At 47.2% G+C, this 26,558-nt stretch overlaps 1 protein-coding gene across 1 annotated transcript in view; it reads left to right on the top strand.

Annotated features, from left to right (window-relative positions):
- LOC144106178 (putative sodium-dependent multivitamin transporter) overlaps nucleotides 1-26,558 on the top strand; it is a 107,542-nt gene that overhangs the window by 42,434 nt on the left and 38,550 nt on the right. The window contains exons 4-7 of the mRNA XM_077638916.1: nucleotides 7,795-7,860; nucleotides 9,246-9,297; nucleotides 11,054-11,121; nucleotides 24,115-24,272. Coding sequence (XP_077495042.1) covers nucleotides 7,795-7,860; nucleotides 9,246-9,297; nucleotides 11,054-11,121; nucleotides 24,115-24,272 — 344 coding nt within the window. The remainder of the gene's footprint in view (nucleotides 1-7,794; nucleotides 7,861-9,245; nucleotides 9,298-11,053; nucleotides 11,122-24,114; nucleotides 24,273-26,558) is intronic.

Below are 26,558 nucleotides of genomic sequence, written 5' to 3'. Positions count from 1 at the left end.
AATCCCAATACTTTGGAAACGATCAGACGCTTAAGATGTGCAGTCGCTACCCAACGTCGTAATTTATATTCGTCTAGAAAAGAGGGAGGAGGAAAAACATTTAATATATTAATTTAAAAAAGAAACTGATAAGCTTGCTTCTAAAGGCTGGTGCACTAAGTGGCGTTGTTACGCTTATTGTTTCACCGAGTGAGGCTGACACCGTTTGCTGATTAGATATGTTTTATGCCAGAAACGAATGAGGGTTATTGCGCGGTTGGAGATTGGCGTCTTCAGCTTTTGTCCTGCCTTCGTTTCGGCATTATACGTTACTCCGAAAATCTTGACGCCTTCCGACTCGAACGAGCAGTCACACGTCCCTGCTCTAATTGTTCTTTTACTTAACCATTCTTAGACAGGACAGAGACGAATGTACTTTGTAGTGCGGCGCAGGGGTTTCTTGCTTGGCAGTAGCATCTCCAGTCTCGCCGCAGATACCATTCCCTTTTTCAGACTGTTGTTTCTTAAGCTTGTGCGGTTAGGATGCCTCGGAGCTAGCCCTAGCTTTTAAGGCCGTCTGCACCACACTTCTTGAGCGCTTCAAGCAACTGTAATCCATGGCGCGCTTCTAGAACGACCACGTCTCGTCTGTCTGCTTTCTATCTGTGCAACTTTGCTTACGTGAGTACTTGCACAATTTATTCCGCGTAATCTTTCTGCCTGATTCCAGCCGTCCGCGCCCGAACATGTATTCACTTCGTGTGTGATACTTGTGCCATGCTTGTGTATTGAATAATCATCTCCATGCCAGCTTCAATGCAGCAAACATGGTCGACCACGTTGTCGCCTATAATTTTGAACTTGGGAAATCGGGGTGCTTCGGAAATGCTCACTAGCAGTTCGCGGCCACCGGGGTCACTAATAGCGGCTTTTGCCACTTTCTATCGTCGATTGCAAGTGAGCAGTTACCTTCCCTCTATGATCTCGCCTTCGTCATAGCCTGTGTTACTGCGGTTTTTCTGCCACCGGCTATGGTGTTCTCGATGATGACAGCACATATTTATTCTGATAATATTTCTTACCTTTCCGCGGTGGCTCTTAATTCTCTAGCTTTCATCAACAAAACTGCATTTCCCACAAGATATTGTCCAGGTTTTTGTTGTTTCGTTACAGCTTTTGTGCTGACCTGCAATTACTGTTTGTAGAAGGCTTGGTACTTTGTGTAGATGCTGACATTTTCCATGCACGTGAATCTGGCCGCATAACGGTGATTCTTTCTCCTTATTCTTTGTCCGTTAGCTTGTAGTGCTTGCCACGTATGTGATGTCTTACTTTTCCAGCTTCTTCTAAATACGCCCAGCACTGTGAGGGTTAACGCGGCAGCGTTAAATGCCTCGTTGTTGAGAAAACCCGGCCTCGGCGGCGTTGTCGGCGGTTGTGAGCGAAAAAGGGTGAGCATGACTCTGGCAGGTGGTAACCAGAGAGCAACCTAGGAGGCAGGTGTGCCACCTAGGTCACGTGACCTTGCAGCCTCATCACAACCCTCCCACCGGATAGGGAGCAAACTGCCCACCGTGGCAGGTGGCAGGTAATGGTTTGTCGCTCGGGAAGAGCCACCTGGGCCGTACAAGGTCCACCTCTGGGAGCACCTGCCATATAGCAGTGTAGCGGCGTATCGCTTAACCGCTGCACCGTTTCACCAGAAGTGGTACGACGACTCCCAGGGTCCCAGGGATCTCATAATTTAAAGTGTATAATTAGCTTCTGCATATATGGGGATTGACCCATTACGCTATCGCGCCATACTCTTAGGGCGGAGCACCGCCGCGGTGGCTCGGCGGTTATGGTTCTCGGCTGCTGGCCCGACAGACGTGGATTCGATCCCGGAAGCGCCGGTCGCTTTTCTATGGAGGCGAAATGCTAGAGGCCCGTGTACTGCGCGATGTCAGTGCACGTTAAAGAACCCCAGGGGGTTGAAATTTTTGGAGCCCTTCACTACGGCATCCCCAAAAGCCGCAGCGGCTTTGGGACGTTAAATGCCACAAAACCAAAACCAAGCCTTAGGGCGGGGCTTAAGTGTCCCCTTCAGTTTATTTATGGAGTGTTAACTGTTCATGCATTGCGAAGTACCATCTTCTCTCTCCTGCTTGCCAGCTTTGCACGTTCGTTCATTCTTGGTTCTTGAACTAACCGTACTGTAATTTTTTTCCCCAATAGAATGTGCTTCCTTCAATTCCTATTGTCTTGCCAGTGAAGAAGTTTCGTTTGCTGTATAAACCTACAGACCCGTGTGTACGGCGTAGCATTGTAAGACGAAAAGCGCGGAAAAAAAAATCCATGGACGCACTTTCACTCCCTCCTTTATCCCTTCCCTTACGGCGCGGTTCAGGTGTCCAAAGATATATGAGACAGATACTGCGCCATTTCCTTTCCCCCAAAACCAATTATTATTATTATTATTATTATTATTATTATTATTATTATTATTATTATTATTATTATTATTATTATTATTATTATTATTAAAGAAAGACGAAGGACAAGCGCTAACTTCCAATTGACGCTTATTAGAAACATCGAAAGATATATAGGCACATGAAAGGGGGAAGACAAAAACTAACAATGACAGCAGCATACAAAAAGTCATGTCACTCGATACCCGCTCAGATACATCATCTCCTTTTTTGAAAGGCCGATTGGTGGCGTGCTTACGCAGCCCCTGCCCGTCCTATCAATCTCTAGCGCCTCCAATATCTCCCTTGTGATTTGCGAAGGATGCCGGTGGACAATTGCAGATTGTGGGAAATCCGAAGCACAATGGCTGCCACCCTCATATTCACAGTCACTGCAGTGAATTGCCAAAGTTTCCCGCATTTTTTTCACATTGTTGGCATGTTCTCGGACACGCTCGTTCGCGCGTCGTCCACTCTGACCGACGTAAAAACGGCCGCATGTCAGTGGTATCTTGTAATTAATGCCTTCAGTACAATCAACATACGTGTTGGCATGTCTTATCCTGCAGCTTGAATCTTGTTCTCCCGATGGGTTCGTCAGCCTGCAGAGCCTGCTTAGTTTAAGGGGTGCTGAAACCATCACGTTGATATTCATTCTCCGAGCATTCTTCTTGAGATTCTGGGATAAAGTGTGAATATACGGCAAGGCAACGACATTCTTTTTATCTGGTTTTTCACTTTCTTTTGCAACTTTGCCACTGCCATCCTTTTGCTTCTTGAGGATGCCCACTGCCACAGTACAAAGTAGATGGGGGGGATAGCCGCTCGCCCTTAGGCGGTCAATCTGCCTACAGAAACTGTCTCCAACTAAGTGGATGCAGGACTTTTCTATTGCATTGGACAGGCAGGTTTTCACAATGCCTCTTCTTACAAGCTTCGTGTGCGCCGAAGCAAAAGGCAGCAGCGCTTTCTTACCTCTCGGCTCGTATACCCAGCACACATGCGAATCTGAACAAACAAGCCTGAGGTCCAAGAACCTAAGGGACGACCCTTAAGGCTATCCCTCCCATATGCTTTGTGCTGTGGCGGAGGGCATCCTCAAGAAGCAAAAGGATGACAGTGGCAAAGTTGCAAAAGAAAAAGAAAAGCCAGATAAAAAGAGTGTCGTTGCCTTGCCGTATATTCACACTTTATGCTAGAATCTCAAGACGATTTCTCGGAGAATGAATATCACCGAGGTGCTTTCAGCATCCCTTAATGCTTTCAGAACCCCTTAAACTAAGCAGGCTCAGTAGGCTGACGAACCCATCGGGAAAACAAGATTCAGGCTGCAGGATACGACATGCCAACAGGCATGCTGATTGTTCTGAAGGCATCATTTACAAGATACCACTGACATGTGGCCGTTTTTACGTCGGTCAGAGTGAACGATGCGTTAATGAGCGTTTCCGAGAACATGCCAGCAATGTGAAACAAATGCGGGAAACTTTGGCAATCCACTGCCGTGACTGTGAATATGGGGGTGGCGGCCATTGTGCTCCGGATTTCCCACAATCAGTAATTGTCGACCGGCATCCTTCGCAAATCACAACGGAGAGATTGGAGGCGCTAGAGATTGATAGGACGGGCAGTGGCTGCGTAAGCACGCCATAAATTGGCCTTTCAAAAAAGGAGATGATGTATCCAAGCGGGTATCGAGTGACATGAATTTTTGTATGCTGCTGTAATTGTTAGTTTTGGTCTTGCCCCCCTTTCTTGTGTCTATATATCTTTCGATGTTTCTAATAAACGTCAGTTGGAAGTTAGCGCTTGTCCTTCGTCTTTTCTTTGCGTCCGTGGTTTTTTTTTCGTGCTTTTCGTCTTACAATGCATTGCCAACTAGCCCGCACCCACACCTTACTGCGGCGTAGCCTCTGGCCAGGCTGGTTCATTGAGGATTTTTGTTTGCGATCTCCCAAATTTATTCGGACAATTTCTGGCTAAATGCTGGGTCGTCGTGAAATGTGACAAGCATCTCCGGTTGTTAAATAATCATAGCGGCATTTTTTTTTGTCTTGTCGCAACATTAACTCTTGTCCCATGTACGAAGTTTAGCTTTTCCTTCCACAAGAGTCGCAACTGATCATTCTTTACCTACGAAATGCCCAGCGTGCGTCCACCTTAAATTTTGAACATAATGAAGAGATATAGGGCCATGGGCTCTTGTTAGGTCCAGGTGTGAAAATACAGAACGGGCACATCGCGAAGTGGGCATTTGCTTGGTCCGACGACAGATCATTGATTTCAAGATGGTGGTCACGAGAAAGAGAGAAAGAGGAGGACGTGCTCGGTGCCGCGTAAACGCAGAAAATGCCAGAGGAACGATTCGAATAGTCTATTAGAGGACATGAAAAATCGGGTGCCATAGTTATGAAATTATTCCGGAGATAGCACATGATCGCAAGGGCGCTTGTTCGGTTTTTTAGGAAAATTCAAAATGTGAACAGAACAGGGGTGAGCGCTTATTGGAGCCTGGGCGAATGCTTGGTATTTTACGTAAGTATACACATTGCGCCACTCTTTGGTGCCAAACATGAAGTTAAAAAAAGTTTGCTAACTGCCACTGTCGAATAGCAACTTAGCGCAGTCGGAGTGTTCTTCATACATCGTTACATCGATGCAACAGCAGTTTGCAACATCGCATGCTCTGTTAATTCAGTCTGTTTTGCGGCGTGCATTGTGCTTGAGGGCTGGAGATCACTGCTTTTTTCCAGCCCAGCATGAATTGTCGTTGTATCCAGTAACATATCTGTGCGCGCTAATGCCGCCTCACGGCCATCGCAACGCTTGCACTGAACTCTTGCTTGGCGGAACCGTGAATGCGTTTGGAGGAGAGCATTCATCGGTAGCCGTCTCCCCCTGCAGTACTTACGGATTTTTTCTTCCACTCATACGCTATGCTGCGAGGGGTGGGCCCTATTTGCATAGCTTGGTTGCCGAAAGCGCCAATTTTTTCGGATGCAATCCAGAAGTGCAATGTTGGTCGCGTCACTCCTATATTTTCTCTAGCAGCATTCATAGGGCTTCGCTCAATTACTGTTTCGCCACATCACTTGACCTGCACTCATAGAATGCCGGAAACGCTTCAACCAATTATGCGCAGTGTGTTTTAACTTGAACTCTGCAACGAATTGAGAACGCATCCTTCCTCAGAGCATGGGCATCAGCATTCGTACGCTGAAGTCTTCTGATGATGATGAGGATGATGAATTTTTATGAAGCAAGGGCGTCTGTGGCCAAAGAGCACCGTGGCACAAAGTTTTTTTTCTTTTCCTTAAGGTAGGGTCAGAGACCCATTTTTAATGGCATTTTACCCTAAAAAAGCTGAGCACCAGGCAGGGGAAAGCTTCTTCCCATTGTATCACCGGGGATCGAACTCCGCACCTGCCGCATGCGAGGCGGATGTTCAAACGACTAGGCTACCGCTGCGGTCACTGCAGTCTTCTCCGATCTGCAGCACCCTCATTGCTAGCGTGTGAACTTATACATTTAGTATGAGCTTCCTTACTCCATCCGTATGTTTAGACAAGTTTTATTTTCGCCAGTGAGAACAGCTCGTGAATATGTCGGCAGTCTTATTTCTTCTGCCATCTGAATGTTTCGAAAGTGTCGCAGCCTGTCCTCAGTTGTTTTGTGGAAACGGAAACGTTCGGCAGCAGAGGCTACATTTTCAGCGAGAGAAGCATTCAGGTACTTCAGTGTGCCTTTTTTATGTTCGGTTTGAAATAAAGGGCCGACTCATATTTTATCAAAAACGCTCTGCTACTGTAGTTTGTTTCCAAGAAAAAAAAAACTTCGATGTTTTCGCAGCTGTACTAATTCGTTTCTTTCCTGATCTGCGCTTCGCTGCATGTCGGTTTGCCTTGTGGTCAGAGTTGGTACTTGTTCATCCAACTCACCAATGGACCTCCCAGCTGTGCCATTTCGAAAAAATAAAGTCGAGGGGACGCTCAACCTCCTCTTTAAGGGTATGAAGTTAATATGTCTCTTCAGTGGTTTTGGGTTCTATATTCATAGTGTCGTCCGTTCGCAGAGGGTGTCGCACGTTTAACTCGGGAACTAAGAAGAAAGCAGAAAAAAATGGCTGCTTCAAATAGAGGAGAAGAAATAAACCTAGAAGCGAAGCCTGATTACTGTAAAGTAAGTAGTTAATTAATTATAGGCAAAAATGTCGAAATTGCGCCGAAATAGCACGGACGTCGATATAGCCACAAAAACATTCTGACGTCGCATACACCGGAACTCGTCATGGCCTAGTGAAAATTTTCACAGAATGGTCGAAAAAACGTCGAATTTGAGTCAAATTAGTTGAAAAAATATCTAATTAGGCGTAATTAAAACGCAAGATTCCCAGAAGATGTATCATTTGGGTATCAATATAGCCACGGGAATGGTGTGACGTCACATCCACTAGAAGTTGACACGGCATAGTGAAAATTGTCACAGAATGGTCGGAAAAAAGTCCGATTTATGTCAAAGTAGATAGAAAATATCTAATTAAGCGTAATTAACACTTAACAACCCCTAAAGACGTATAATTTGGGTATCAATATAGCCACGGGAACTGTATGACACTACGTCCACGGGAAGTATTCATAGTTAAAATTGTCACAAAATGGTCGGCTTTCACCTCTCAACACTTTAGTTGCCAAAGTGTCTCGTAATTTTTTTTTGTTTTGCTGTCCTTGAAGTTCGCAGTTCTTTTCTCGTTTGACCTTTCGTAGTTATGAGGGTCCACGTTGTCACATTAGCTGTTTTATTTCTTAGCTGTTTGCATTGTTAGCTATTTGTTATACTAAAAAATTAACGATTGCAAACTTCCTGCTGTTCGGCTCGCAACACCCCCCCCCCCCCCCCCTCCCTTTGGGCTGAAGACTTCACTTTCATCGTCTGTTCCATAAACATCCGCTCCTCTGTTGTTTCAAAGAGCGAGACCAACGCTACTTGCTGAGTAGGTGTGAAGACGATCAGGCTGCTTCCAAAGGAAAGCCCCAATGACTCGAACCCGAGCCGCCCTAGTGCAATAAGTCGCCTTCTTCGCCAACACTGTTTTCATTTGTTCCTGCTCCCTTGCTCATACTTCTTATTTGTTGTGTATTTGCTGCTGGCCAATGTGTTTAGATGCAAGATACTTTGTAAATGAGGGTTTGAAGGCCAATATATGCGGTTTTTACTTACACACAGAGGAGCATTGAAGCTCCTATTTATACAATCGCATAACACCTGCTGTTCGAGTTGAGAGTAAATTGACAACAGAAAATCATTTAGAGAATTGCTAGCACACGCATTGACATTCTCTATTTTCGGCACCCTATGTTTACAGTACCTACGGATGCGCTTTGGAAGCAGCGTAGGGATCTCGGCTTGCCTCATCTATTTCTTCTTCAGTGTAAGTTGGCCCCTTAATTTCTTCTTCATTGATCAAAATTTACGGTTTGCAATCCACAGACAATGCATGTTTAAAAGTTGAATTTTTTTGGCCCATCTCTAAAGATCCTGACTACATACTATTCTTTTTACTTTGGCACGCATCTCAACATGAAATGGACAAGATTTGTTCTATTAGGAGGTTTCGTGATATTTGTGCTGTGCATGTGCATATATTCTAATGCGTGGCCTGCACCTGGACCCTGCCGGCTATATACTGGGGTTGCGGAACTTAGACTGGATGCCCACTGTATACCGAAAATTACGGTATTTTTTCTCTAACGCGATAAAGAAGCATTTCCTGAAGCTATGCAGACAGGAAAACAAAAGGAAACTACAAGACCTTCATGCTCCCGCGTAAATAGTGCAGTGTAGTTGGAACGGGGCGTGCGCTGAGCCATTATCTGAGATAAGCCATTATCTGAGCAGAGGAGTAATAAGTTCTTGTGGTAAACCTCGCCCCCGAGGACAACGAGCAAATATCCAATAGCAGGAAAACGCCGTTTTGGTTGGCGGATAAGAAAATTGCGTCGAATCGCAGGCAAACTTAATCTCTCTGATCATATTTATGAGATTGTGTTGCAGTCGCGAAAGAAGTCTGCATGCACCATGCTTGCTTCATCACATGTTTAGTCTGTGTTTGAAGAGTCAGTTTGCAGATTTCAGATGCCCCGCGGTATAGCATCCCAAGAGCTGCGCTTGGCGAGATTGTGAAAACAAGTACCATGGAAACGACTATTCTCATTCTGAGAGTCACCAATGCTCCAAAATTTGTTAGCAGTTTGCTGCTTAGCACGACTATGCAGTAGCCGAGATTAAGTGGACTTAATTATGCAGTTGTAGATAACGCTGGGCATGAAATGAGTACAACGTGCCACTCGTTGCCATAGATTATAGCCACAATTTTGACGCAACTCAGTATACGAAGCATAACGCGATTATATTGAAACGGAAGGAACAAAAAAAACAACCACATTTTGAGGGAGGCGAGATTTAAAGGGGGTCAAATATTGGGATATAAGCACAGATTTAAAGTACCCCAGAAGTTTCAAAACACCCCTATAGCAGATAGAGGCCTCTTCCACAACTGGCAGTTTTGGCAGAAAAAATATCCGCACGAAATTACGAGTAGTGCAAAAAAATATCAGCATAAATTGAACCACTTAAAACAACATATCCTTACTATTTCTTATGCTCTACACAGAGTCTAAGTACATTTAGTTATTTTTTTACGCTATAGATAAAGAAGCGGCTTGCGCCTTTAATACACTGGCGAAATTGTGCTGAGTTCATTGTCTTTTTACTCAGACCAAAGAAAAGAATTGACAGTGCCTCTTGTTTTTGTAGCAAACTTTAGGAGCAGTGAGCGTCTACTGTGCAGCCGTTGGGATGTCCACAAGTGAGTACCTTAGCAACATCCTGTTGTAATGCCTAGAGTTGTACTGTAAGTTTAAGCACAACTGGCAGATTCTTTTGTGTTCCTAACCTGGGTGCAAAAAACGATCTAGTCGCTTTTTTTCTCTAAAGTTCCACTTTGGGATGTCATCTGGATACTCAATTTAACTGCGAAAACCCAATTGAATGTTTGGCGATAAATTTCACAGAATGAATGAGACAGCTCAGAATATTTAAGGCTAACGAAGGACCTTCATAGCACCAAAACAAGCTGTACAGTGAACAACGAACAATGTGGCAGCGCCTGTGCAGTGAACTGTACAGTGAACCATGTGCCAGCGCCTAAACGTGGAAAATATGGCGCAAGCCGTATTTCAGATGTGTCGCTAGCACAGTGTCATATGCACGTCATAGATGGGGGGCGAGAGTTAGAAGGTTGATCTATAAACGACGCAGTGTGCTAATCTCTTACAACGTTAGCGCCACCACCTACACACCTGTGTCGGGGTAGTCCATAACTCTGCATTTCTGAGACTGATTCGTGGCCCTCAAGTGGCGTGAATATACTCGCCTCCTTGTAGCTCATGTTATAGAATTCCAGGGATCGAGATATGAGACTTGTGAAAAGAAAAACTGGGCACTTTTCTGGTAACACTTACAACCGTCACATTCTCGCAGGCCGAGTTTGATTACATATCTCAATTGTCCATTTCGTGCTCTAGAGCCAATAAGATATAGCAAGCTTGTGACTCTTTACTCGTACTATCGGGGCGAAAAGTTTTCGGGACGCGAGTTCCAGGAATAACGTTTATTGTAGATTTACCTCGCTATCCAGTCGACCGATATTGTATGCAGGTATTAAAGACCTAAATTCTCCCTCCTCTGGTAACAATATGAGTGAACAGGGTATGAGTAAACTGGGAAAAAGCGTTTTTCCAAGAACTCGCGTCTCGCAAACATTTGTCACCTATAGTACATTAATGAAGCGCATGCGGCGCACACCGACCAGTATGTGACAGTTCAGGCACGTGCGCATGAGCGTTACCCCCAAGTAAGTCTGCATTGGTGATTTTAGACTGAAGCTGATTTAGCTAGGACCTTACGATTGCGGCCTCGTTGCTGGCAGGGGCATGCATTCATTGTTTCCTGGTGTGCAATAACAATCATGACCATGTTTTTGCAAATAGAAATGTATGAGGCAGACCAACATATTTAAGAGCGTTTGCCAGTGGGTTGATAATGGCTTTTGCATTATGGTATACGGTACACTTTTACGTTATACCAATGGACATGAAACCCAAGTAAATGGCACGATTGACCACAGACATTTGGTACCAGGCACAGTATGTGCTACTTTAGATTGAATATAATAGTCTTCACTCCAACCGCAGCCAGCAAAGTCTGATAAAAGAGAAAATGTTGAAGGAATCTTTGGAACATGAAGTGTCCAGTTCAACGGGAAGAAGAAAAAATAAAGCAATAGGGTTGACTTGATGCCCACACCCGCTGAAGTTGCGTTGCTTAGATGCCGCGACCCGCCCACACTTGCTTAGGTCGATGTCACCAGCAGCCAGGCCTCGCCTCTTCCGGATTGCGTCATACTTGCGAATCATTTATAGCACTATTCTATAATGGGCCTGCATGGCTTCCTCAGAAATGCTACGCTAGGTTACGAAAAGATGCCTTCAAATATCTCTCCTGTGTGCACTTTCCCACACAGTAAAAGTCTAAAGAATGCCTTCCCTGCCTTTCCTTTCAAGTGCTTGGAGCTCCCCTGCTGGCGTGCAACTTGATGGTCGGTGTTATTGGAACCTCTTATACCGCCCTGGTAATGATTTTTTCTCTTTGTTTCAAAACGACTGTTTTTTTTCTCATTATCTTTATGAATATCCCACGTCGCATAAAGAATAGGTATCCAGCTGTATACTTATTTTGTGACACTGGTAAGTTCGACTTGCTAGGCCCCCCTTACAAAATTCTTATCACTCCCTCGCATCAGAGTTGTCGAGAAGGGTTATTCAGTGTCGTTCAATAAACCTAAAATAAAGCATACTGCACTGCATAATCGCATTTACCGTCTGAGATCCCTTTAAACTAGAATTTTCTAAAAATTAAGTTCTGCACCTTGTTATCCTACGCGGGACAAGACAATTTTTTTTCTGTGACAAATGACTCATCGTCCCACTTTCAGTGCGCGATATGCCAAAAGAGCGGTTACCGTTGGTTTGTTGGTTTTTCACTACCGGTTTCTCCAAAAGCGTCTCCTGGTTACAACGCTAGGTGCCGTTGGAGATGGAAATATAATAATGCCGCGAATCTTTGCAGTGTTTGTTCCTTCTTGAAATCTGCCACCACGCCGCTTTCTCGCTTTGTTTGCGGCGCAAGACGCGACTAAAATTATCTCGATTGATCGCAGCCAGGCGGAGCTGATTCTACGTTGTTCCGGAATGTTCTAGTAACTTTGCACGCTTTATCTCGAAAGTTCGCTATCGGCTTTAAATTGAGCACGGCCGACAGCGGCGGGCATTCTGTTCGACGACCGCCGAGCACGCTTGTCGCTTCGCCGCCGCCGAGTGATTCAGTCCATTTTGGGTGCAAGTCAGCCCAAATAAAGAGTTTTCTTTTAGAAGAACTTTCGTCCGTCTTCATCGCTCCTTCGACGGCCGTCACACTACGTGACAATAATGTATTTTTGTTGGACATGCCCTCGAGCCCGTGTCACAGTGCACCGGCAGCGGATGTGGCTTATATCACATAACGAACGCCAAAGGAAACGAATCGACGACGCGACAACAGAGCATAATCGTATGGGGAGAACTCCCAATGCGCTTAACAAACCCGCCACCAGCGGCGTAGCTATCGCTTGTCACAGGTGAAAAACGCGGAAGGTAACTATTGGTTAAATTGAATAGAAAAGAAGCATAGTGTAGAACTATATCGATACTGAAAAACGCAGATAAGGAAGGAATCGTTCTATGATAACTCAAGAGGCAGTTCCCTACTCTTTGAAGCTAGGTCTGGGTGTCTCAGAACGAGCTACAAAAAGAAACTTAACGAAGAAGATGACACATGTGGTGCGTGTGTGGTGAACCTGTAGAAACAATTGAACATCTGAAACTCCAATGTGATGGTATCCATCGTGATGTTTATGTAGGCACAGTCACTTTTCCTGAGGCCCTAGTGTTTAGAGATAACAATGTTCACGTAAATGAATCTGCGGTGGAAATTAGCAAAAATCGATTGGAAGATTGGTGGCTCAAAAGCAGAGAGGTGACATAAATAGAAATAGGAAGACGCATTTGAAGAAAATGGCGAACTTCAATAATTTACAATAGAGTTAAACAAAAATAAAGTAAAAAGCCGAGCATTGTGGCAACTACCACCATTCCGTTTCAAAGGGGACGGCCCTATCTTCCATCCATCCACAACGCCTTGAAGTTCCATGCAAAACACGTATACCCTAGTCGCGGCCTGATTAGATATATGCAAGCTAGGTGCCTAACACTGCTCTATGTTGAGTTTATGACTGAGAAAGCAAACTTTGCCGAATGAAGATGAAAAAGTATTCTCGATACGAAGGGTCCCGGAAAAAAATATTAGTGTGCGTCATCAGGGACCAAAAAGCGCCATGACACAAAGTATTTTTCGTCTTCTGAAGGTGGGGTCAAAGACCCATTTCCCAACCATTTCACCCTAAAGAAGCGGAGCACAGTAAATCTTGTACCCATTGTATCACCGGTGGGTACCCGGCGGCACTGGGTATTTAGCGACCTGAGCGTGTAATAAATTATATTTTGAGTACAGCTTAATCACTGGGAGAAGTAATTATCAGCAAATAGATATATTTGTAAACCACTGCAGGCCGTGTTAATTTCGTTATTACGAATAAAAAAGATAACGGCGCGAGGACACTGTACTTTGGTACTCTGGAAGTGTAAAGGAAACCATCCGAGTTCTAATTACCCAAAGCAGCGAACCTCTTACCCTTACATAAATAATTTTCGACCGAGGAAACAATATATCTTGAAGGTTAATATATCTAAGCTCCTTGAAAATTTTTCACGACACACTTTTTTTAAAGCGAAATTTATTGCCGTAGGGCATCAATGATATGTGAAGGTGGGATGAATGTTGTAGTAGAGATTAAGTGAATGAAAAAAGGTTAGTTGATTTGATGAAGTCCAGTAGAGAACGATGGTGCGGTCCCTACGTCCAGACAATGTATGAAGCAGGGTTGCTTGGTGAAAGACCTGCTACCATCAGGTGCCGGATCCTTGTAGGCTTGAGAGCTGGGCGGTCCCACAGTAAGTGATGAATGTCGGCTTCAATGCCCTCGTGTTTACACATCGGACACCCTGGCCGAGGAAAGAAATCTCGGTATCGAGGCCACTTCCGAGTGACGGCTGGTGTGAGGGCAACCCCGACCCGGATCCTCCTAAGCGCAACCTCCTCTGCACGGGTAAGACCGCGGGGGAGGGTTACGGCACACGGAGGGATGAGAGCACGTGTGCGGCGCCGGATGAGTTCCTTTCTGGATGAAAGGAGGGTAAAATTGTCCAAATGAAGGAGCCGAGGCGGTGATGAGTTTGTATTCGCAAGGCGGGTCGCTAAATCTGCCTGGCTTTGATAGGACAGCAGAATCCGTGGGACCCACTCAATACGTACTGGCTGCGGGATGCGTGCCGCGAGCCGGTGGATGTCCTGACATATCGTTGGACCGCGGCTAACACGTCGTAGCAACCAGACAACTTGAAGGGCGTCAGTGCGGATGACAACGCGGGTTGCAGGGAGCATAGTTATGTCGGCCACGGAGCAGAGTGCTTCTTGAACTGCAACGAGCTCAGCACAAAGGGACGAAGGGGGTTCCGTAAGCTGAAACCAAGAGGTTTAATTCTGGGCAGGTCTGCACGGGCAGTAGATAGCTGTTGTTGCTTTGCAGTCTTGTATGCTTGCGTCTACGTAGACAACAATGAATCCATCAGTCTTCAAATTTCTGGCGAAGCAACGGTGTGGAATTAGTAGATTTTGGCCGGCGATTATCTGTTGGCTTGTTGTCGCTCAGCTGTACAAACTTCCATAGGGTAAGAACTGGCGTTGGCGGCTGAAGAATGGAGTGTAACGTTGCATAAGTCCTCAGTGCATGTGTGGAGTGCGATAGACTGGCCTTAAGGCTGCGCGCTTCACGGCGCTGGTGCACCAGCTCATCAATGGTATTGAGCTGCGCATTCTCTTGTAAAACTACGACCGGTGTGATGCGTGGAAGGCACGTAATGATCCTCAAAGCCTCGGTTCACGGCTTCAAGGCGATCCCATTGGGCTCTTGTAAGCTGTTGAAACTGGGCTTGATAAGCAATACGTGGCTGCAGAACTACCCTCACCAATTGCGGTGCAACGAACGAGCCTGCGTCACCAGTTTTAGGAGCAATTCTTCTAATCAAACCCAAAGTCTGAATAGCTTGCCTTTTTCCGTGAGAAAGCCATGCAGTCGCTGATCCTGATTGGTGAATCATTAAGCCAAAAATTTTTACACTCGGACTTTCCTGTAGTGGGGTGCCTGAAAGTCCAATTGGACTTGCAGCAAGTTTACGGCCTTCTCAGCGGTTGGCGACTGACGTGTATGTTGTTTTAAGCACGGATAGGTGAAGTCCGATGGATGATGGGTAATTAGAGGTAACATCCAAGGCAGATTGAAGGGCAGCCTCCTGAGTACGGAGATCTTGGTGAGTACTCCACACTGTGATGTCGTCAGCGTACTGAATAAATTTTATGTCACGGATGTCATGTAAGCGCCAAGCCAGCGGGATGAAAGCAATATTAAATTGTTCCTCTGTTCCTCTCGCTCTCTGTTCCTCTCTGCGGGCACGCCGCAGAGAGGAACAGAGAGCGCGCGGGCCCGAGGTCTGCTACCATCGCCGCTTTTGGTGTGAGGTGACCCGCGTTACAAACGCCGGCCTCGAACAAAATCACAGAAGGTGGCACCGGCACGTGCTACGCAAGGCTGAGGCCGTCACCTGGGCTGGATGCTGCCGCCGCCGCAACTGCAATTAATGTATTAAATCCGGATTATATCAGAGCGCAAAACAGATAAGATGACAATAAACGGGCCAATGCGCTGTGTGCTGTATGTTGCGCTATGAAGTAATCCGTCTGTAATCATAAGCCAACGAGCACCGAACCAAACGCTGCGATAAATGGGGTCTCTGTTGCGCAGTAGACCACGACCACAACGTGTGGCGCATGGTGACGCCACCTCCTCTTCTTCGGCTCATCGTCGGCGCTGGTCGTGGCGTTCGCTGCAGTTCGCTGCAGCGAAAGCTTCACTACGCTAGGTAAAGCCGATTTCGCCGTGCGTCGCCGGTTGACCTTCAAGTGAGCTAGAGGTAAAGTGTGGCTATAGGCCTTGCCCCATGTGGTCCATCATGGTGTCGCACCACTTGGCCTTTGACCTTGACCTTTGACTTTTCCATTCGTCGGTAGAGGGCGTTAGGATAGGCCGCAGCGTTCATTGGGTGAGCAACCTCTCGCGATCAACCACTAATTTAATTGCCACCTGCCAGGGTGGCGGGGTGGGCGCGCTGCATATCCAGTGTGCGGAACGCACTCAAAGTTACCGACATCAAGCCGAGTGTCTACTTGCCCGATACACAACGGCTTTCGCTATGTAACCAGATTCAGCAGTTGTTAAACCGCAGCTAATTCATTATAGGTGGCGCCGCGCTCAGCCGCGTCACTTTTCGTACTGGGCAGCGCGTTTGGTGTATCTCGCTGCATTCCATAAGGGGCCTATCCCTGTTAAAGCGCGTATCTCTAGCCAAACCTTCAGCGGCGCCCGCCGCAGGGGCTTAGTGGTCATCGCGATCGGCTTCTGAGCTCGAGGACGCACGATCAGCATCTGTCTAGGGTGATCAGATTTCGATGGAGGAGAAATGCCAAAGACTATTTTGTGTTGTCCGATGTGAGCGCACATTAATGAATCACGGGTGGTGAGAATGATGCGGAAGCCCCCACTAAGGCACCTCCTTCTCTCTTACTTCTTTCACTGTCTTCACCCCTTCCCTAACGGGGTGGTTTAGGTGATCACTGAGAAGTGAGGAGGTTTCTGCGCCATTCCTCCAAACCACATTTTTTTCATCAGCCTCCGTAAATATTCGCGTCTCAGGACGAATAGAATTAAGAAATAATGATAATGACACCCAAAGGCACAGCGCGAGAAGGTACCGGCTAAAAACGAAGCGCGTGAGTTGGCGGCGATTGCTGACTGGTCCTAGGCATAGAGAAGCGAAGCTGGACTGGTTTTGCACTGCTGCTACCGGTTTCAGTCCCAGTCTGCATTGACTTCCATTTTTTCCTGGGTACCTTTCGGAAATTTTCTGATATGTTCGCCCTCATGTTTAGCTTGCTATTCGCTGCTGTGTCCGGCCGTTGATCGTCTTTTGCCGATAATGGGATCAAAAACTATTTCATGCTGAATACTCCAGAATAACAGATGAAGCTATCATAGAATAATGTATGCTTTTTCACGCAGGTTTGGCTTGCAACGAAGATACGATATGGAAGGAATTGTTAATTCCTTTGTGTTTTTCATTTCATTTCTTACCCCCACCCTGAACAGAGCATTCTTTTCCCTGATTGCCTTTAAATTTACTAACCAACCTTCTTTTACTTTCCTTTTGCTTTTTGCACAGTACTGTTACATTATGTTTTTATATGTACATCTTGACAGAGTACAATATTCTGGATAATGTTGCTTGTTGTTGTATAACTGTTGTTGTGGAGAGCGACTGCTGACGCGTCACTGTTGCTGCACCGTCGGTGCCCTCCGAGGCCAGGGCCTAGTCAGGAGGATGTGTTCCCTCCTTTTGCCCTGCCCCAAGGGCAAGAACTATGCATTACCTCAATAAATCTCAAACCTCAAAATGCTGACCAACAGCCTTCAGACCTTAACAATGCAGCCATCCATTGATACTGGGATTTCTGGTACTTTTTATATCATTTATGTATTCCGAGTACTTCTATAAGCCCTGAACGAAAGACCTCACGTTCCTTCAAGGTACAAAAGTTTACCTGCGTTAGCAGTTTCTCGATACCCTCGGGACACCGTTGCTTAGGGAACTGAAAACTGGAAAATTGGTTTTTAGGGAAATGAAATGGCGCAGTATCTGTCTCACATATCAGCGGACACCTGGACCACGCTGTAAGGGAAGAAGGAATAAAGGAGAGAGTGAAAGAAGAAAGGAAGAAAGATGTGCTGTAGTGGAGGGCGCCGGAATAATTTCGACCCCCCGGTGATCTTTAACGTGCGCTGACATCGCACAGCACATGGGCGCCTATGCGTTTCGCCCCCATCGGAATGCTGCCGCCGCCGTCGGGTGCGAACCCGGGTACTCCGGAAGAGTAGCCGAGCGACCTAACCACTGAGCCACCGAGGCGGGGAGATTAATCTGTTATCTGTGCATAATCTTGAAGCAACCTCAGACAGAAATCACTCATGTAATCCCTCCAACGCACTTGCAGCGAATAAAGCAGATAGTGGAGGCCAAAATCTCAACCCGATGAATATGGACAAGGTGAAATAAATCTGGCAACGTTGAAAGCTGTACAGTCAGGAGTGATCCCTCGAATCACGTGGCTCACATCCATTGAGTATATATTTGGAACGCAGACCATTCTAAGTAGAGGAGTGGTGGTGGTTTCCTCGCCTCAGGAGGCTGGGATCTAGGAGCTCTCGCACATGTGGTGAGGGCTCCTTTCCACCGGTGGTATCTGTTGCTAAACCGTCGCCGTCGCTTCTGTTGGCACGGTTGTTGCGACGCGCGTCTTTTATTTAAATCTTTCTTCCCCTATCTTTGAACTCCTCTGTCGCACGAGGCAGTGATTGTGGCTCAGCTGGAGCCAGTGGGCAGGCCTGTGCACTTTCCATTCTTCCTGCAGTCGCAACAACATTGTTCTAAGTAGAGCGCAGCTCATTGTGAACCTTTCGAAAACCTCTAAAGAACAACACAGCTGAAGAATGCTAAAGATCGATTATGATGGAATGGCATCATGACGCACAGAGATGCACTCTGCCTTGAAAACAAAACCATATACTGTCAGCGACAAATGAAACGCGAAGAGACCTGAATTGCCAACGCGAAAACAGAAATATTGCTTCCCGAAGAAGACGAAGTGGCCCTGCTAAGGTGGCTGCACATCGCTCTAGTGAAAAATCTCGCCATCCGCATAAATACATTCCTTATATCAAGAGAACTGACTTCGCACCATCTGAGGGAGCTCCCGAGGCTCATGCGCCATCTGACTGGGTGGCAGTAAACACATGTCCTTCCGTCATCCCGGCAGCTGGACTGGGCTCCGAGGCTAAGCTTAGAGCCACCGGTGACGCGCTGGCAGAGGTGGCTACGCCGGCGTCGGTCCCTGCTCCCGGTCCATCAGCAGCAGCGCACATTCCGCCTTCTCCAAATGCACCTCAGCCCGTGAGCGATCTGCCCTCTGGGCGGAACTCGGCAATGGCTGCCCAGCCTCCACTGCTGGATAGGGCTTCAACCGTGCAGCATGAGGAGGAGAGCTCTCCAATGGACCTGTCTTCAGCACCTTCATCCATGCCACCAGCTTCCCGCCGTTCTCAAAAGCGCCCACCAGGGGACACTACACAGGATTCGTCTTCTGCCAACTGAAGCTCACAAGGCAAGCGTTCCTGCCCAATGTACGCCAACCAAGTTGCTGTGCCGACATCGAGATCGGTTTCATATAAAGTGGCCATTAAAGCTCTGGCAGCCAAAAGTCTGGCAGACATTCCAAACATAATTCTCCAGGCGAACCTGGACGCGTGTCTTGGGACCAAAGGTTTTCGTGGCTTCAATTCTAGAACGAAATCTAATGCCATCGCTGTGTGGCTCCCGACTTTGGCTGCTGTCGAGCGTCTGCAAACGCTCAAGTGCATATCGATTACAAGCGAGATCTCGGTGCCGGTCCAGGTGTACTTAGTAGAAGGTTCGGACCTACAACGCTGTGTTGTTTACAACGTCGACGTTGCCGAAGAAGAGACTACCCTCCAGCGTGAGCTGTACTTTCCAACCCACAGTGTCATCCAAGCGCAGTATATGGGAAAGGGGCGCTCGGGCATCGTCACACGACAGGGCCCACCAACTCTCCCTGAAGGACTTTACTACTATGGTGGTATTCTGCGGCCTCGCCCTTACAAACCGATTGTTGTCTATTGCTATAGCTGTTTCAGACCTGGCCACATACTCCGATCATGCCCTTTTGCAACACAAGATGAGGCTCGGCCACAAGGCACACCGTCTTACAGGTGCGGACTTTGCAAGACTGACGACCACGAGATCACCTCTCCAACTTGCCCAACAAAACATAAAGCAACTGAGAAGGTTCGGCGTGGGATCCGTAAGCAAGTGCCTCCTAATGAAAACAGAGCCCCGATACAGTCCTCCAACAGTTTTGCAGCTCTTCAGTGGGATGAAGACGACTGGCCGGAGCTTTCTGAGCCCAATGCACCTGCAGCCCCTGCCTAACAGTCGTACAGTGATAAAGTGCGCAAGGATCGCCGTCGCCTTCAACCTACACAAAAGCACAGCATACTGCAACCTCTGCGTGAGGACATGGCAGCAGTTGACCAAATTGCCGGCCTTTTAGCCGAGGTCTCTAAGCTACGGCAACGCCGTGAACTGCTTGCTCACCGTAGACAACCAGTGGAATCCCACTCCACGTCAATCAATGGTGCAGCGACTTCGACTACGTCCACCCCTCATGCGTTTTTCGCCGACTCTACCAGGTCTTCTGCATCACTGCAGGCTAACTCAACAACATCCCTCCTCCGATTTATGGTAAACCAGTTATCTAAACTGACATAAGTTCTATTACAACGTTTGGAAGCCTAATCCAAAATGGCGAGTACACGTAGTTCTGGTGTGCTCCAATATGAAACTGCAGACACCGTAGGTGTTCTGTGGTCAATCGGGACACGTTTCGCACCCCCGTCGAAGATCTCTGTCTGCAATCATCTACACTACTTGTGGACTGCATACAAACTGAGCTGACTAAGGCTACTGCTGTCACCTGGACGGACGTGAATCGCCCGGCGCCGGATGTGGGTCTGCTTAACCTGTGGGCTGCTCGCCGACAAGCGGAGATGGCTGCTTCCCAAGACCCGACTTCTGCGCAGGCACGGACAAGACTGAATTACCTTACTGCAGGGGCACGCAGATATGAACGCGATCTCTCGCGACGGCAGTGGCATGCCTGGTGTGAGCAGTTCTCGACAAAGTCATCGAATGCTGCTTTCTGGCGAACTTTTCGTGCAATGGAACGTGGTTCCCGTCGTCCTGACGCAGCGGCCGCAGCATGCTTCGCAGCTAACTTAGCTACGGATGATTTCGCCAGAGGGGCAGCGCGGAAGTTTTTCCCCAAGTATGATGTGTTGCCTCCAAGGGTCATAGGAGCCCCCTTGGCTGCCTTTCCAGCATATGTCGATAAACTCCCATCTACAGCCGACGCCGAGGGAATTGCAAGCCCATTTTCAATGCCCGAGTTGCTTGCAGCAATAGACGAGGCCCGTCGGAAGACTGCGCCCGGTCCGGACTCCATTCCGTACGGGGTTTACAAAAACTAAAGTTCCGCTTTACTGCCTCAACTCCTCGCCACCATTAACAAGGTATGGATAGAAGGCGCCGTACCAGAAACCTGGAAATCTGCTATTGTGATCCCCATACCAAAGCCGGGGAAGCCACCGACAGACCTCGGAAATTTCCGGCCTATATCGCTTACGACAACATTATGCAAGCTTACCGAAAAAATGCTTGCCACAGGACTGTCGTGGTGGCTTGAGCACCATGGTTTCTACCATCCCGCCCAAACTGGCTTTCGTACGTCCATAGGTACAGAAGATGGACTGGCTGTCTTGGCGTCAGCAGTTCTGGCCTCAACTCGCAGCCACAATGTACGTACTGTACTGGCCATGGTCGTTGAAAAGGCGCACGATAATATCTGTCATGCTGCCATCCTGTAATCGCTTGAGATGCTGCATTTGCCCGTTAGAGTGCGCAATTTTGTTAAATCCTTCCTTGAAGGCCGACACTTTTCCATACGCTTCGGTGGTGAGGCCGTCGGATCATTTGTGCCTCTTCGCGGCGTTCCCCAGGGATCGGTGTTATCACCAACATTATTTAATATTGCTTTTATCCCCTTGCTTGGCGCTTACATGATGTCTCCGAGATTAAGTTCTTATTGTATGCTGATGATATAACGATGTGGAGCACTCACAACGACCTGATGACTCAAGCAGTAGGCCTACAATCAGCCACGTCGACTTTTGCTTCTTCATTTGGTCTGCAGCTTTCAGTAAGCAAAACCACGTTCGCGTCAATCGCCAACCACTGAGGGCGCCGTAAACTGGCTGCAACACCAATTTGTCTCCATCTATCCCGAGCTCCAATTCAAGAAAGTTCGACCGTAAAAATATTGGGCTTTACAATACACGAGTCAGGAACAGGTATTACTTGGCTTTCTCGGGCTAAAAAGCAAGCAATTCAGGCGTTGGGTCTGATTAGACGCATTGCTCCTAAAACAGGCTGAGCCCGCTCTCATGTTGCACGACAGTTGGTGCGGACGGTTGTGGAGCCGCGCCTCGTTTACCAAGCCCAATTTCAGCATTTGACGAGGGCTCAATGGGATCGTCTAAAAGCTGTTAATCGAGAGGCAATGAGGGTCATCACTTGCCTTCCCCGCATTACCCATATCGTGGCGCTCCGAGAACGTGCGCAGCTGAATACACTAGATGAGCTGGGGCAGCAACGACGCGATGCTCGCCGCCTTAAGTCAAGACTTACACACACAACGTGTGCACTCAGGGCATATGCTTCATCGCACTCCATTCTACAGCCGCCCCCGCCACTTTTTCCTCCTTGGCGTTTTGTGCAGCTAAGCGACAACAAGCCCACTGATCTACGTCGGCAATTATCTACCCGCGCGGCATCGTCGTTTCGCGACCGAATTACAGAGCAAGACGCTAATCTGCCGCATGGCTCCATCGTTATGTACGTTGACGCAAGCATCCAGGCCTGCGAAACAACAACGGCAGTTTACTGTCCTTGCAAGCCTGCCCTGATCAAAACGTCAAGGTTTCGCCTCTGAGAACCTCCTTCCTCCTTCTGTGCGGAGATGCTTGCAGTTAAAGAGGAACTTTGCTCTGTGGCCGCCGTTTCCATACTACCCACGGCCCGCATTGTCATTCGCACCGACGCCCTTCACGTCACACGCCTACTACGACGAGTCAGTCGCCCCCCAGAAGCCTGCCAAGATATCCATCGTCTAGCGGCACGCATCCCGCCGCAAATCCGTATTGGGGGGGTCCCTTGTGACCTCCTGAGCGCACAAAGCCGCGCATATTCTGCGACCCGCCTTTCGACCCCAACCTCGTCTTTGCCTCGAGTCCTCACTGTGGATCACACCAGCCTCCTTTTAACAAGAAAGGAACACCTCCGGCGTCGCACACGTGCTCTAATCCCTCCGTGTGCGGCAAACCCTCCCCCGTGGTCTTACCCGTGCAGAGGAGGTTGCGCCTCGGAGGATACAGGTCGGGGTTGCCCTAATTCCAGCTGGGACACGCAAGTGGCCGCATTTCAAAGATTTATATCCCCGCCCCGGGTGTCCAGTCTGCAAGAACAGAGACTGCGAGGCGGATATCCACCACATGTTGTGGGACTGCCCGGCGCTGAAGCCGACGAGAATTCGGCACCTGGCGGCAGTGGGACTCTCACCGGACAATCCGGATTCCTATATTGCCTGGACAGGGTCCATATCATCGTTCACTTCTTGATTTCATCAAATCAGCCCACCTTTTTTCATTTATTTAAGCTTCTTACTAATCTCTCACTTCATAGTTTTTATGACCTGAGGCAATAAACATCGCTTCAAAAAATAAAAAACAGACATATTAGCTCCTCGTAACCAAATACAAGAGAGAGTGATCAACACTACTAAAACTCAGTATTCGCGTTTTCGATGTGAAATTTGCGCTATAGTACTGCGCTTCCGACGGCTAAGATCCCGATTTTCTCTTGGTGTTTGAATTGTCTTCTTCGCGTCTCACGGGCTGCTAATAATACGTAGAATTACTATAGAGTGTATGTGTCAGTCAGCGGCGAGATGTTCACAGAAAATCTGAAATCCTGTTACTGAACAATATACTCGGCGTGGAAATCCTGCAGCGCATTTCATACGGTTATGCGTGAGGCTCATGCAGTGGTGCGTGGGAACGGTTCTGGGGGCTGAAAAAGGCAAGGCTACATCCTCTGATTAAAGATCGGGAGCTTAAAACTTTACTGCAAGAAAATAATGTTACAAATAACTAAAACACAAAATAAATCTGTCGGATCGCGTAAGGACAAAAAAACTCTGCTCTACTTTAAACATTTTTTAAACACAGCTACGAGAATAAACGGATTGTTTTTTTTTATGCTGTGCTCCATGTATTTTATGGTAGGAAATGCAAGAACCGATGACCTTCAAACGCAAACCAGAATATTACTTCTCACGTTGGCCTTATAAGGAAAGCACGGTGTAATTTCCAGATTGGAGATGAGCATGTGCTGAGGGCATGAGATAATAACATGAAGTGTCTGTCCCTGAGAAAAATTTGTTTTTACCTTTTATTCTTTCCATCTTCCTTTGTTATGCCCTTCCTTTTTTTTTGATATGACAAAGATGTTCCAGGAAAAAGAAGAGCATAACGAGCCTCCCTCTTCTAGTTTTAGAACTTGATCAGATGCATTGCGAACGAAGTTTACGCATACAAATAATCCCCATGCAGAGTGGATTGCGAGGAGTCGTGTGGGCTGACTGCGTCCAGGGCGTGGTGCTCTTCTCTGCACCATTTGTCATCATCGCTAAGATCCTGTACGATTCGACGCACACGGCCACGCCGCTCAGACCCCTGAGCGATATCAGCACCAGGGAGTACCTATTAAGGTTAGCGATGTTGCCTTGTATGTTTTCAATGCCTTATAATTTTTTACGGTAATGATTCGATATTCAAATCACGGCACTTGAACTGAACTGCGTTTAACTATTACCATGTACAAGATATTCTTGGTGGACTGCGACAAGCAGCCACGTATGACAAGCAGCCTCCAAAGTGTTTCATATTCCAGAAGTTTCGTGTATTTATTAAGTTGTTTTCGTAAGTGTTTCAATGTACGGCTCCTCGGGTAGTCTTCTCTTTTATTGCGTTTGTTAAGCACGTGCTTCCCCATCCTACTGTGTTCCCCGAAGGCCCTGAGGACGAAATAAGTGAAATCGCAGTCGCTGCGTCCGGAAACAAACGCGTGACAGGAAAACAGCCAAAAAGGCTAAGGTGATACAGTATGTGTGATGTGGCGTTCCAAAACTACGTACAGGTTAAGACACGCAGCAGTTCAAGGCTTCTGGTTTGTCAACCACCTGTGGCTCTTTGGCATTCACTGACGTCACACGGCTCACGTGCCGTTTCGGAATTCGGTCCCACAAGAATGTGGCTGCCACTGCCGGGATTTCAACCCGCGATCTCGTAATAAGAAGCTGCAGAACGCCTTAGCCGTAGAGCCATTGCGTCGAGTATAGGAGAACAGGTCGAGAAAGAAAATAATTCCAAAGCATGACTACATGATTATAACCGGTGTTCAATGCACGGTACTGGTGCAGTGCGCTCACCAACCTAAGTACGAGTGTTTTGACGCTGCACACGACAGTACGCTGCACGGCGACATGTGCAGAATAACCAGTTTTCCTCAACACCCTGCGTCAAGGCGCTTTTACGCCCTGATACAACTGTAGGCACTGCGGGACGCCGCATTTAGCTTTACGCTCAAAATAAACGCGGAAGGTCATTCCCTTACCCCTATCCGTGGAAATGAAAGTGTATATCCAATGCCTTTCCTGTTTGCACGCGCAGACCAAAGCTCGCAGGTTAACAAAAAGGATATGAAACAGATTAAGAACTGTTCTCAGATGGATTGAAACTAAAACTATAGCTGTAGCATTAAGAGAAGCAGAAAGCTTAGTGGCTCATGTAGGAAATCCGAGAATATTTGAGAGGAAATCAGAAATATAAGAAACACTCAGGCCAAGCAACGTAAATGCGCAGAACTCACAGCCGGGGAACTTCAATTAGAGGAACAGATTGGGTACTAGTAGTTCGAAATCTCTATCTATGGCTCCCATACGTTGGATGAAAAGACGAGACAAACATTTCTTGGACTGACCTGACCTTGAATCGACTTGGGGGGGGGGGGGGGGGTTGGAGTGCATAGGTGGAGAGGGGGAGAGAGTGAATCCACGTCCAGGGACGAAGAAGGAACGCCCAGCGAAACGGAGCGGCGAAAGACTAACTTTGCAATTCGACTGAGTGAGTTCCACTCGGCCAGCTGTAGCTATCGCGTCACTCCCGGTTTAACCAGAGCTAAACCACAGCCAATTTTTTTAGGGGCTTACTCTCTTCAGTCATCTGAACTCAAGTGATGATAGCACTACAGACAGATTGCTTATCTGTGTGTTTTTTATCATTTCCCCGAAAATTCTAGTGGTACATATGCACCACCGCTGTGATGTCAACATTGTCAACGCCTAAAATAACAAAACTCTCCCGGTGTAGTAAACAGCCGCGTCGGTTGTGTTCATATTATTAAGGTTATTGTTCCGCAATATACTGCAGTATGAACCAACCATGCTTTTAGCAGAAACGTACACTCGCGAAGTACATAACGCGTGCTTTACGACATAGCAATCGCTGAGCATCGCAGCTTAGCAGTATGTTCGTTCGCGATGGTTAATGTCACCTTTGACCTAAATCTAGCTGTTCTACGCGTAGTGCATACCCTCGCTCTCTGTGAATTCGTTAAAGTCAGCAGCCATATGCTTCAGAAAGCATAAGGGGGACATTGTTCGTTTGGCCGTGAAAGAAATCACCTGGTACATAGGCCTTGAAAACCTGCTGCCGGTAAGAGAGATATTTAAAACAGCAAAATTTTTACGCCAAAGACAAAGATACCCCGGTACTCTGGCTGCAAAGGAACCACGACTGGTGTAACATACCAAATGTTTCAAGGAAGGTTATCACAATTTTTTTATAGTAGGGTTTTTGGACTAAATAGAGGCTTTTTGCGGCATAGTAATACCAGTACTGGCAGACCTCAAAGACAGGCGAATCATGCTAACTAGTAAATTTATGAAAATTCTAATAGTGAACTTTTTATCGATTACCGCTAGGCACCTGACTGA

The sequence above is a fragment of the Amblyomma americanum genome, chromosome 10 (genome assembly GCF_052857255.1).
Source record: "Amblyomma americanum isolate KBUSLIRL-KWMA chromosome 10, ASM5285725v1, whole genome shotgun sequence".
In the NCBI taxonomy this organism is placed as follows: domain Eukaryota; kingdom Metazoa; phylum Arthropoda; class Arachnida; order Ixodida; family Ixodidae; genus Amblyomma; species Amblyomma americanum.
Note: the sequence above shows the minus strand (reverse complement) of the source record. Positions and strands in the feature narration are given on the sequence as shown.